Source organism: Pholcus phalangioides, unplaced genomic scaffold (genome assembly GCF_987345545.1).
Source record: "Pholcus phalangioides strain wild (caught in Gottingen) unplaced genomic scaffold, Ppha-v1.0 ptg000011l_1, whole genome shotgun sequence".
Classification (NCBI taxonomy): domain Eukaryota; kingdom Metazoa; phylum Arthropoda; class Arachnida; order Araneae; family Pholcidae; genus Pholcus; species Pholcus phalangioides.
In genome coordinates, this window is record NW_028301604.1 from 485,816 (window position 1) to 499,964 (window position 14,149).

The window sequence follows — 14,149 nt, forward strand, 5'->3', positions numbered from 1 at the left end:
CTGGGCTCTACTTATCACTATAGTTAGTACTAAATAATTATTATCAATCACAATATTAGTTATCTATTACAATGAAACCTTGATATAACCATACTCTGTGAAAAGAAAAGATAAGAAAAAATATCGTTGTAGAGGAATTATAGTGATATAAAGAGGCAGCAGTTTAGCATTAAAGTATCGACATTTCCAAACACAACTTGGAAAAATGTAGTTGTACAGGGGTTTATCATTATATCAAGTATTCTTGTAGCAAGGTTTCACTTTAATTCCAACTACTGGTTGATTATGCATTCTCTGAATAACCGAACTCAAGTGTTCCAAAAATTTTATTAATTATCAATTAATTATAAATGATGCTTAATACATTTCCTTTCTGGCTTTTACCGTGACATATATACCGCTGACATAAAACCTGATAAAATTTCACTAAAACCATTCCAGGTTAAATTTAGGTGTGAGAGTAAAAGAAAATCAATATATTTTTTTACATAAAAGCACAATTAACATGCATGGCAAACGCCAGAGCTAAGCTTGGGTAAAGTGGAAAGGAGTTAAGTTGATAGGTGCACAAACCTCTGTACATGCATCATTTATTCAGTTATGTCATTGTTAGGAGAGGTGACCAAAATAAAGTAAAACCTTTTGATAATGGAGAACTGTGGCACCAAAAATTCTGTCTGCTAACGAGGAGTGTTGGTTATCAGTAGCAAAATACATAGAAGCTTGTTGAGACTCAATTTTAAAATGTGTCAGTTTATTGGAGAAGTCTGTTATGGGGGGTTCACTGTGCATGCTTACCTCAGCTGACCAAGTATCTATTATTTGTGACCGTTTTTGGAACCAGGGTATGAAAAAATCCAAAAATCATATTTTTTTGATTAAAATTAATTGACTGCTTATTAATTAAAACAAATCTTGTTAATCATTAAGAATACATATTTTCATATCACCTACCTGCTTCCCCCCCCCAATCTAAAATTTAATACAGTGCTAATAAATAAACTACAAGCAAACAATAAACAAATGAACTACAAGAACAAAAAATATTGTCAAAAATCTGTTTATGTAACATGAAAGGTCATTGAGTCCATATTAACTTAATAGATTAACTTGTAGAGAGAGAAGTGCGTTTATTCTTGAACCCTCCCGCTATTTTCAACTTGCATGATGTTGCTTAATAATCTACATATCTTTATACTTTCATAAATTCAATGAGTTTTGGTAAAAAAATGAGCGAACTTGTGAAATTTAATACAAAATGTAAAAAACTCTAAAGCCTAACGATATTTATGTGATACAGCATCTATTATTTTGAATCAACAATTAGGGCATAGAATTAAAGATTTTATACAAAAATATTATTTTTTAATTATATTATCAGGGGAACCTGTGCTACATTGTAATGCATTGAAAATACTTAGCACAGTTTAGCTTAGTGCTATATATAAGTTTAACTCCCTATATTTTTCTACAATTTTTTCCATGCACAAAATCTAGAAATAGAACAGCTTTCTTTTTTTGCACTGTATCTAGAGATTAAATTAAAGTCTATATTCACCCCAAAGATTCATACTTTTTAATCACAAATTTTACTACATGTCAATAACATGCATACCATACCAGGTTACTTTTACTTCAATATCATTGAAGTTATGTAGAGGAAAAACAAAATTGAAATTTTGTAATTTAAATCAATGATTTTTTTATTAAAAAACCAAGTCATTTAAATCAAGCTGAAGCTGATTTAATTATTTCACATCAAGCTGAAGCTGATTTAAATCAGCGTACCCTGTTTGGAACACAAAAATGATCCAGAAGACATAGAAGAAAATAGAGTGTCGTGAAATTTACATGGATACAGAATTATGTCTACAATCTTTGATTTTGATGCTGAATGAATGAATGCCAGACCTTTGCCACTGGACTTATCCTGTTGCCCAGATCTCTTCCAGTCCAGGTTCATGGCAGAGTCTGGAACACTTCATTTTGAGTCAAAAAAAACATACACAATTTTGACAACATATTTTCCCTGGACAATTGGGTACTGTCACATTTAACAAATTTTGCTGTGGTTACAGACGAGATGGGGTTGAGAGTTGGAGGAAAAAGTTCCGGGGTTTCATTAAGAAGGATGATGTACACATATCAGGATGAAGGTATATTTTAGAGGCAATTGGAGGGGGCCCAAGCCATCTTATCTTTTATCTTACACTTATCATATTATATACATAGAATACAACAAACAAACAGAACAAGAATCTTATTGTGTAATATAAAATATTCATCGGAGAGTGTCATCTCGCTTAACACCTTGGTGTTGATAACTTGTGGACCATAATCCAGCATCAATTTTATTGGGTTGAGTTCACTCGCTCCGTGGGATCTGATGAAAATATACAAAATAAAAATATTGTGTGTGGGGGAATATATATAATTAGGGATCACCTGTGCCACCTTGCTTAGCATCTTATTCGGTGAGCAACATGAATATGACAATATGAGTGTGCATGTGTTGTGGGCATGAAATGCATGAAGAACTTAAAGAGGAAAGAGAAATACACATATACATACATTTATACGCATATATACAACTGCCAGGCCGAGTTCTCACTCTAAACCTATTTTAGTGAGCAATGATTAGTTTAAATGGGGAATTGTCTGGAAAGAGGCTAAGCTAAGGATTAGCTTCGGTCTTGCTGTTTTGGTTGACTTGCTTTAGCTGGTTACATTTATAAAAAAAAATTACTATATATAAAATAAAAACTACATGTAATGGTTATTATGAAACCATTCGTGTCCTCCCACTTAGCACCCTTGCAAGAACTGAATGGAGGACACTGGTGGTTGCCACATTTACATCGTTGTTACAGGAATGTTATAAAAATTCTTGTTTAAATTTTTTCTTGTAAATTCTTGTTAATTGTTAAAAGTTCTTGCTTTGATTTTGATGCTGCATGGAATAGAATAAAAACCATGACTTTTTAAAATATAAAAATTGACTTAATAGTAGGACAAAACTGCTGTAAGACACAGAACGTAAAAATGATTTCAAACATTCTGAGGTCCAATTTTCAAGAAAATTATAAAGAGAGTGGGAGATGATGTTGGTGGCATTTAAAATTTGCAGTAAAAAGGTTAGGAATGCCTGAGTTAAACAGTTTAAGTTCTTTTGTTATTGTGACACTCTTTACTTTGTATCTGGATGATAAAAATACATTCACTTCTTAATATCTGATTGTGTGATTGTAATTTAAATATGGCATAATATATATTTATATATTATATATATTTATTAGATATTTATATATTATATATATTTATTAGATATTTATATATTATATATATTTATTAGATATTTATATATTATATATATTTATTAGATATTTATATATTATATATATTTATTAGATATTTATATATAAATACATATTATCTAATATTAATATATGACAATATTAATAACCAAGACTTTATCAGAAAAAAAAACAGTAGCAATATAAAGGATTTATATACCTAAAACTAGTTTAAATTTTTCATTTAATTATTTAGTGCCAATAGTGATGAAGTTACAGCATAATGTTTCCCATATTTACAAAACAAAATTGATTAATTAACAACCTTTCACCCCCTAATTAATCCATGAAATTAAGGGTTTACTTTTATTGTAAAATAACTTACACGCATTTCATCTTGCTTGTCATAGAACACATTTCGTTTTACAAAAAGTTCAGGTTCATCTGTAAAGAAAGATTTCAAAAATTATGAAAAAACTTAAACTGAACTTGTTCACTCTTGGCAGTGTAGTCAAGAACTGTCTTGAATGCCGATGAGAGATGACATTTATTAAAATTTTGCCTAAAATGTGTTCACTTTATACGAGGTGGTTTTAAACTCATGGTAAAAACTTTAAGACAGTTGAATTTCATACCCAGATGATTAAGTGTGTTAATTCTTCATGCTCAAACATTTTTTGTTTGTAAGTATGGCATGATACTCATTCCATACCATACTTTTTTTTCATACTGCTCATGCAAAGGAAATTATATTCTCATGTTGCCAATCAGATGTTAGGTCACCTTTTCAGCACAGCTTATTATTAGCCATAGATAGAAAAAAATAAATAAAGAACTAACAGAACATGTTTGTCGAGTAAAAAAAAAAGAGAAAAATGCAGTGCCAATACAACAAGCCTACTGATTTAATATCAGATGGGTAACACAAATGTGCTTGAATTCAAACAATTTCTGTTTATGTTCTGGTAATAACAAAAACAAAGTTACAAAGAGATGTAGTGGAAGATATACTACCACTGGCAGAAAGTGTTTAATCATCCACAAAAACACTAGCAATGGTACAATAAAAAAGTGAAAAACAAAAAAAAATAATTCTTTTCTCTTTGAACATTTTTGGTCAAAAAATTATTCTAAATACAGAATAAATGAAAAAATAATAAATTTATTCCATTTTGAGTGAACGAATACTTTTTCTCTGGTGATGATAGTTCATAAACTGATTTTCCAGGTCACACTGGAAAAAATTTGTTTTTTTTTAAAAATATTCATTCTGTGTTCAGGGTTCCCAGTCAAAATATTAAAAAAAGCAGGACGAGTGGGTACCCCACCATTAGACAACATAATCAAAGGGCAAAAATAAATATATATATATATATCCCTTAACATTTTTTCTATTTTTCAGTGAACAAATTTTTAAAATTATCATAACACTATTTCAGTATCCTATAAGATTGACTCAAGCCAAAGCAAAATGGCAGAAATGACTTGATAACAAAAACAATTTTAGGCCAAAACAGTGCACTAGCCACCACAGATAATTCTTTTCCTTCTCTTCTTACAATATACCTGTATATTACATTCTTTATTTCAAGGAGTCTTCATAAGTCCAGTCTGTCAACTCTATTCCACGATGCACAGCAAATTATGAAGACATGTAAGTTCTTTAAGAATAATTCTACTTCAGGAAAACTTCCAAAAGCCCAGTGCAAAATTTGTAAGTTACAAGGTCCAACAGAAATAAGTCAAGGTGAACCAGATTGTCCGTCCTTTGCATTGTCTATCCTTTTTTAAGGGTTTTGTTTACATTTTACTGTTGCCAGTGTAATCATTTTTGATAAATGAAGCATTTTCTTTTCTAGCTCTTTGCAAGGCTGTAAACATTGTTAATGCCTCTGCATGTCCTAAAAATACAGAAGGCAATTGAATGCTATTGGGTAGCATCATAGTCACAAAACCTAGAATAGGCCTATGTATCCAACTGCTTGTTATAGAAACTGTTGGTTCACCTACACACAAAATGTGCACCATAATTTTTAATGATGAATGTTAGTTACTATATAATGAATAGTCCAATATCATGAAGTATTAAATACAAAATTATTTTTTCTATCCAGATAGAATTTTTTAATGACTACTCTACCTGTTGAATCCTCAAACTAAGCAAAAATAAAAATAAAAAACCAAATGGTCCACATACACCTTCAAATAACCTGAAAAACCGACACAATTTTTGCTTTGGTAGAATCATTAATTGCAATCTACTACATTTGTATTATTTGGCATTATATCAATGATTCCCTCCTCAATTAAAATCAATTACACAAATTTTGTTGATAGGATTTGGTAGGAAAAGTAGAATAAAAACTAGAAAGTAGGACAAGCGGGAGCCCTGTGTATTTAGAATGATTGTTTTCGAAAAAAAATTTTACTCTTTTACTTCTTCTTAGTTTTTTTGTTTTTTTTTTGCATTTTAAACATACCATTGCTAGTGTCTTTTACATGATCAAACACTTTCTGCCAGGTATAGTATAATCAGAAATCATGAATGCTGTTTCTTTCCTAAATGAATGTTTTTCATCATTCCTGGTGTCTAAACATCAGCATAACACATATGAACAAAAAAGAAAGTAATTACTGTTTTTCACCTTTGTCAAGATGTTTAGTGGTGGCAGATGTATACTTCAGTAGTAAATTCATCCACTGCTGTCGAATTTGGAATGGTTTTTGCAAGGATGTCAGCTGTAACTCTGAAGAGGTTAAAGACATGAAATTTTTTTTTTCATTAACTAACAATAGTACAATAAAATTGACAAAAAAATTAAAAAAACCCATAGAATTACAACTAATAATTTATAAATAGCTTTCCGTTCTTATGTTACCTAATTTTTAAGTTCTTTAAATTCTGAAATTCCACAATTCTCTGCAGGTAAATAAAAACATTTAGGCTTCTGTAACCCTAGAAAGGCCAAATTTTCAATCTCTTCAAACATTACTATTATTATACTTTGAACATATAAACATTAGTAAAATCATTAAAATTTTATATTTGATTTTCAATTGTGTATATGTTCTTGACAAAAATGGCATATGTTTTCAATTAAAATAAATTTAGTTCATTTTGATTCTGGAATCCTAAATCTGAAAAAAAAAATAAATAAATAAAAAGTTATATTGGGTTTAGTCATTGTTTAGCCAAAAAAAAATTAATTTATCTAATCTTATTGAAATAGCATTTACAGGTCAATATTTGGGTTTGAAAATTAAGGGGGGAAAGGTTTGAACACCTATTTCATGTTAGAAATAACATAAATTACATGACTTACCCAACAGAGGGGATATCAGCCACAAACTGAATGTATCTCGTGCAGAGCCAGGTAAAGCAAGATCCTGGTCATCTTGTAAAATAAGCTCCATCAATTCTTGTACATTTACTTGAGCAGGTTTTTCAATTTCAACACAAAGAACTACTTTATTCATCAAATTAACACAAAGCTCTTGTTCTGTTTGGAAAATTAAAATTAACATGTTGGTCACATCAGTAATTTTATTGAAAATTATGACAATGGAGGTCGAAATTAAACAATTTTTGTCAAATAACCAGGTTTTATGGTCTAAGGCCAGTAATACACTATAAAAGTTTTATAAAAATTCTTTTATGAAATGTTACAATTCCATCAAAGTGTATCGGTTACATTCGCAATAGGCTTATTGGTTTTTTTCAAGTTTTTTTAAAAGATATTTTATCAAACTTTTATAGTGTAATATAGGCTTAATATATGTTAAGCTTATAAAAAATGTGATGAATACAATCTGTTACTATGAGCATTCTATACAGAATTGTCCAGAAGTCTGGATGGACCTGTTTTGAAAAAAAATATTTTAAAAAAGCTGTTAAAGATAGAGACAAACGACTTAAAGAATTTGAAATAGAAAAAGTTTCAAAGTTTTTTTTACTTACTACAAAATTTCTACAAGCGTACCTTCAGTGATGCAGAGGATGTCAAGCTTATACCACTTTTATTGCCATGGTATTCTAAACTAGACTACCCAGAATATAATGCAAGTAAACAGTTATAAGAAAATAAAAAATCTACAAATTCTATTGAAAAGTTTAGTGGCAACAGCCCAACAAAAATGAAATAAATGAATTATCAAAACAAAGTTTTTTTACTTCCACCTTTACTTCCATTCTTTGCAACGTCCATGTTACAAATAACATGGCAAGAAATGTTATGTAGGCTTAAAATCCTCTGCGTAACTGAAGGTGTACATGTATGTGTAAGCATGTAGAAATTTTGTAGTAAGTAAAAAACCTTTAAAACCTTCTTTTTCAAATTATTTAAAAGCCTATCTATCTTTATTTGTCTATCTTTAACAGTTTTTTTTTCCAAAACAGGTCCAGACTTCTGAATCACTCAGTATATTTTCAAAATGTTTCAAGTTTTTTGCTTCAGCAGCTTCCTTGAAGCTCCCAAAATCTATGCCTGCTTCTCTAGCTTCATAAATGTATAAGTGTCTCTCCATGTCCTATTTAAGCCAGAATATTCCTAAAAAAATTTATGTTACTGAGTTTTGAAAACTTAAGGGTTATGATGCCTACCCCAGAAAAACCTTGATGTCTCCCTAGGGAGGTGCACCTCACAGTTTGAAAACTATTTTTAGAAAGAGGAGTGTTCTGTGTGCACAAATAAAATTGAGAAACACTGCTGTAAAGAAATAAAACATTTATGAGCTCCGAACTTTAACATAAAATATAACTAAAACTGCATGTCCAGTAAGCACATATTGTTTCTTTCATGTCCACATTGTTTTAAAATAAAATAAAAACTATTTTGTTTTTAAAAGTGTTAAAGAGGTCAAAACAACCAATCACAAGTCAGAAGATTCTACAGTATTATTCTACAGAACATGCGCACAGAAAATTTCATTACCATACTATGGCCTATCAACAGCGTGGGAGTCAGTGACATAGAAAAAAAAAAAACCCACTAAAAATGGTTCAATGTAATTAGTATATATTGCACCTTGCCTGGATAAAATTTATTTCATGTGTATAATCACTGTTTTCTCATATTCTTCAAATAAATGTTTGTAAGAAAATGCTTATGTCCAGAATCGATTCTGAACAGCTGAAATGCGGTTTAATTAGTTGATATTTTGAATTTCATACCATAATTTCCACTGTCAAATTCTTGAAGTGTTTTTTGAAACAAAAATTAATGTAGGCCTGCACCAGTGTAAGCACAGCATGCTTGTAAAATTTATGTATGCAAAAACATAAATGCCATGGCAGATAGGCAAAGAAATATGGAAGTTTCAGTTGTACAACTGGTCAGTCAGCAATCTTTACTGGTATAGTAGTATACACTTGATTACAGATCCTGAATTAGAGGATGTATGAAGTTTACTATACAGGACAAGTACCTCTGTAATGAGATTTCAATATCCCAAAAATTTAAAATGCCAAACAAAAATTACTGAGAAACACACATAAATTATAAAAAATTATTTGATGGATTTTATAGAGTTTAAAATATCTCATACAATATTATTTTTTACACATTTTCACTCTATCTTAACTTACTACTAAACTTATTTTTTATGACATATTTATTTACATATAGTTTACTTTTAATTTGTTGATGTACTCTGTGTTCAGCATCTTGAGGCCACTCTTCAGCAGACTTCTGTATATAACATGCTTGAGTGGATTGATGAGGTTGTTGACGACGAGGCAAATATTCTGGATGTATTGATCTATACCCTAAGGGATACGATCTAGGAAGCTCCCATTCTTGATTTCTTTCGCTACTAACTTGCAAAGGCCCTGCAAAGCAATATTAAAACAGTTTGTATAAACCACTTTATACTGTCACTCTCTCTTGGGTAGAACTATAACTAGAATTTTAGTCAGGAGGGGCTAATTTGATTTTGCTTTCCCCCTACTTTTAAGTAATGGTATTTAAGTAAGAAAACAATTTTTCACTTTTTATTGCCAAAATTTTCCATCCATTCAAAATGCCACCCAAGACACTAGCCTCCTTTGTCCCTCTCCCCTAGTTCTGGCTTTGCCGTTAGAGAATTAAACACCAAAAGTGACAAAATTAGTCACAAAAAATGACAGTATAAGTTGCATCATGTTTTAATATTTTAATAAAAAATAAATAAAAGGTGAATTTATATTTTAGAATTTTGTAATGTATAAGTGATGTGCTATAAGGTTTAAGTTGCTTGTTCACTCTCACTCATTCAATATGTATCCTGTTGTATAGATCTACGCATATCTTTGATTTTTTTGTTTGCCTAACAAGTTGTTTGATCAACCTTATTTTTGTTATTATTAAATGTGTTAAATATTGAGATTCTATGAACTAGTGATGTCTGACAATACAAGAAACACATGCTGAGCATTACATGATCATAACTAAGCTGAAGGTTTTCTTTGTCTCACTCTGGGTGAAGCTTTCTTCAGGGAGGCCCCATTTTTATAAACTAGTTGGGACAGCAAGAAAATAAGGAAACACAGTAAAACCTCTCTGATTTAGACACCCACAATAAGGACACTTTTGTAGAGAACTTTTCTTTCTCAACCAGGGACTTCGATGTTTTTCCTTTACCCAAACGCTGTTTCAGCCTTTTCTATTACATTGGTCGCTTTCTTTTTTGTACCTTTGTACCCCCCTTCCCCCGCCCGGTGCGTGGTTGTTTGGTCCGTTGGGTGGTTGCACTGTGGTTTTCAGGCTTCTGGGAAGGCGGAAACAGTGATGGCACCTGTGTCTCTCAATGAAAGTGATTAATCAGAAAGTCTGCTTTAATCTTAAAAGAACTTTTTTCCTTCATTTCTCCATGCCATACAGTTAACTTCAGCATTTTAAAACTTGTCACAGCTCTATTATTGTTGCTATTTATGTGAATTTCCAAACATGCTTAAAACGTCAAGTGATGTTGCAGGTAAGCTGCAAATAAGCATAATACTTTCAGTATTATGCGAGAAAGCTGAACTTTTTTGAAAAGGCTAGAACATGGAACACCCATACAAATGTTGTGTATATATGGAATAAGAAAAAATTCCATACACGATCTTCAGAAAAAAAAACAAAAAGAAAACAGTTTATAAGGTTTTCGCAGCCATCATTTGATGAAAATTGTTTATTCGGGTTCAAAGACCGTTGTACATTTGAATAAGTTCTCAATGTTCCCCCAACATATGTTGGGGGATTGTTCCCTCAATGCCCCGTGGTTGGCATCACCAGGAGAATTGATAAAACTGGATCAAAAGTCACGTTTTCCGGAGTCTGCGGAATGCGAGGATTTTTTGCAGAGTCCTGCCCTCAGGCCTATTTCAACGGCTTACAAAAGGCCTGGCGGGCTAGTGAAAAAACATGGAGAAAACCTCATGTGCCGACATAGGTTGGGAAAATCCACTTTGAGTTTTAACACATTTTTATGGGTAATTTTTTGATTTTAAGGAATGGCCGGTATGAGAAAAATTTGGAATAACTGATGTCGCCACGAAGTTGAGATAAAGTTACAACTTCGCGAAGAGATGAGCTGAAAATGCTGTCACAACCCCATGAGGGTTAGTCTTGTTATGAAGAAGAGATAATCGTGTGTTGAAGGAAGCCGGAGAGACTGGAGCTCTGCTATTGGTTCATTTCGGTGAAGCCCTGGGATTGGCTGGTTCTTTCTCTACAGCGTAGGATGACCTGTATAATGAAACTTAGAAAAATAGATCCTAGATGGTAGAGTTAAAGTTAGCAAAATAAGTCAAAATGTTAGTAAAATAAAATAAAAAGGTGATTTTTTTTTTTTTTTGAAAAGTGGACAGTAGAAAGGGGAAAAGAAGATAGAATTCTAAGGTTGAATTCTAAGATAGGCTTAGGTCTGAAGTCCATTTAGAGCCCAATTCTCCGATAATTTCTCTGCACAGCTAGTAAAGTCACTGAAAAGGTTGAGAGAAACTCAGTCCATGATGAAGTCTTCGGCCATGAGTGAGACTATGGAATGGCGATCAGCAACTGCTTTTCGGGTAATTTCACCAAAGTTCTTTGGGTGGCTCGGTGTCCTGGGTTGAGGGACATAGGATGGTTCTGCCAGTGACGGAGACTCTGACTGTGTGGCGGAGGGTACCGTAGGTCTGGCCGCATGGTGATTTTTCTTTTCCTTGATGTATTTTTTGAATTTCAGAGACACTGATCTTGGGAAAAAAGAAATTGCTGTGGTCTGCTTACTCGAAGTAAAAGATTGCAACAGGATGTTGGTAGTCGTGATTTTACGCCGAGAAGATGTGTTTTTATTGCAGCGAAGTACTTTGAGATACTCTGGGCATTTCTTAAAGTTTGCTGGTTGCGGGCCCAGACAGAGAATGCAGGTCGGAGCATTCTTTCCCCGCACTTTGCCGCATCTTCCGGGCTCGTGATTGTCCGTACATTTTATGCATCTATAGGCGTTGACGCAGGATTTGGCAAAATGCGAGAAGAGAAGACATCGACGGCATTGAAATGCGTGGAAATTTCTGATGTATTTTTTGACCAAAATTTCAAGATGGTGAAGGCGTTGTAGGTGAAGAATACCAAAGTTGTGATCTGATTTTGGGAGCGTAACTCTCCAAGCTTTGGTCTTGGTTTTTCTGAAAACCTCGATTTTTTTGATGTTGTAGCCTAGTTTTTCCAGGGCACTTTGAATGTCCGGGATCGAGGTGCTATTCTATAGGCCCCTCAGAAGAACCGAGAAAAAGTCTGATCTCTTCTCTTTGGGCTCGGTGAGAAGTTGAGCGTTGTGTAGCCATTTCTCCGCTGCACTGAAGTCTATAGAAGATTGAAAAGAAATTTCAATGTTCTTGCCTTGGAGCCTTGCAGTGTACTGACCATGGCAAATTTTTGAAAGCTGGTCGACGAGACTCTCTGCCGGAACCTCTGATTGGTCAGTGAAATTGTTTTGGCCAATGGTACACGAGATTTCATTTCTCTGTGTTTTGAGATTTCTTCTGTGAGTCCAGATGCATTATGGGTCTCTTCTTTCAGGCTCGAGTCCTCCGGAATGGAATCAGTGATTTCCACTGGTTAGTTCTGGTCAGCGATTACTTCTGTCGTTAAGAAAGGAGAGATTGGAACTGCTAATGCTTCGGAAAAAGATTTTTCCGGATTTTGAGATCTGGAAAGAGAAGAAGGGGGGGGGGGTAAAAATATCCTCTGCAGCTGTGGTGGTTTTTTCTCCGGAATCATGGTGCACCATGAGTCCTTCAGATTTCGGAGAGAGACCGCTAGGCCTAGCGGTGATCTCTTGCCATCAGCATGATTCTTCAAGATGTCAATCAGCTTTAAACCGTGAGGGCAGGCTCCCGTTGATGTCTCCTGGATCTTTTGGTCTGTTATGATGGCATCATAACAGACTAATTCTAAGTGCTCCTTATCCTGGAGCAAAATGGAACCTAGAGTTCTGACCAAAAAACTACTTCTCGTTCCAGGTCTCAAGACGAAGAACAGACAGCTGAACTTCCCCAAGAAGAAATGGAAATTTTTCAATCTCTTTCCAGGTCCGATGGAAACATCGAGGTAGCTGAATTTCCGGATAAATCAATATCCGAGGTAATCGCAGAACCGATAGAAACAGCAGAATCGATGGTATCATTGATGCCGGGCAAAACCATCTCGACCAATAGCAAATGGATCGTCATCAAGGCCCAGCTTACGTCACTATGTTCGCAATCATTACAGGCAAAACTTTGCAACCGTGCGGTTGAAATTAATTTTCAATCCAAAGATGACTGTGATGCTGCCAAAACTTGGCTCACTCAAGAAAAGCTCATCAAAAAACCTAGAGAAAAGAGCTCAAGCTTCTCTCAATCCTACTGAGGGGTCTTGAAGGCAGCATTTCACCACATGAAATCAAACTGGCCCTGGAGAAACTGGGTTTCTCAATACAAAAAAACATAGCTGTTTCGGAGGAAAGCCAACACTAAAATCTGCTGCTGTGGTGGTCGAGTGGTCATAGTGATGGAGTCGCATCGCGGGGACCCGGGTTTGAGCCCCACCGTTGCCACAGTGGTGGTCGGCTGAAGTTGGTTTTCTGTGGTTCCCAACTCCGAGGCGCAAATGCGAGCCGATCTCCCCGTTAAAAAGTCTCACCACAGAGAGCAACAGTCCTACAAACAGTACAAATATTCAGTCACTACACATCACTCACTTCACTTCTGAGATATAGATGGCAGCACTGAAAAATCATACACAACACTAGATACGCACTCAGACTGTTAGGTACACACACTTACACTTCCGGCACAACTCACTAGGTAGTAAATTGCCTATGGCGATAGACCCGAGTTGTGCTCGGTTTGAAAAAAAAACCAAAAAAACTCTAAAATCTGGAAAATATCTCTTCCAAAAGATCCGAAAAATCAAGAGATTCAATCTCCGAACTCTGTACTATCTTGACATCATGGTGGAAAAGTTAATCAAAAACTTTCAAGCCTTTCAATGCCGTCAGTGTCTCGGCTTTTCACACTTTGCAAGATCCTGCTCCAATGCTTAACAGTGTTTAAAATGCACGGACACACATGAGCCAGGCTGTTGCGGCAAGGTGCGGGGAACTGATACGCCGACGTGTTCTCCTTGCATGGGTCCTCCCTCGACCAACTTCAAAAAGTGCCAGGAATATCTCAAAGTCTTGAAGAAAAATTCCAACATCACTCAGGCATTGGAGAACATCAAGTCTAAGCCCATCTCTGAGCAGACGTTCTCTCAACAGAAAACCAACTCACAAACATCTTTTACCTTGACCCATCTTATTAAAATACAAGAAATATATCGAGGCCAAATCAACTTTGGCCGCGGCACCGTCGATGGCAGCTCCCGCCT

General features: G+C 34.2%; 1 protein-coding gene across 2 annotated transcripts in view; it reads right to left on the minus strand.

Moving 5' to 3' along the window:
* Window positions 1–14,149, minus strand: part of Bili (FERM domain-containing protein 8 Bili) — a 41,923-nt gene that overhangs the window by 24,086 nt on the left and 3,688 nt on the right. For both annotated transcript variants that reach the window (XR_016193513.1, XM_089238705.1), the window contains exons 3-6: window positions 8,923–9,120; window positions 6,617–6,793; window positions 5,939–6,040; window positions 3,679–3,737 (exon numbers count right to left, since the gene is read on the minus strand). Coding sequence is in view for 1 of the 2 variants with exons in the window: in XM_089238705.1 (XP_089094831.1) it covers window positions 3,679–3,737; window positions 5,939–6,040; window positions 6,617–6,793; window positions 8,923–9,120 (536 nt within the window). In the remaining variant the exon portion in view is untranslated. The remainder of the gene's footprint in view (window positions 1–3,678; window positions 3,738–5,938; window positions 6,041–6,616; window positions 6,794–8,922; window positions 9,121–14,149) is intronic.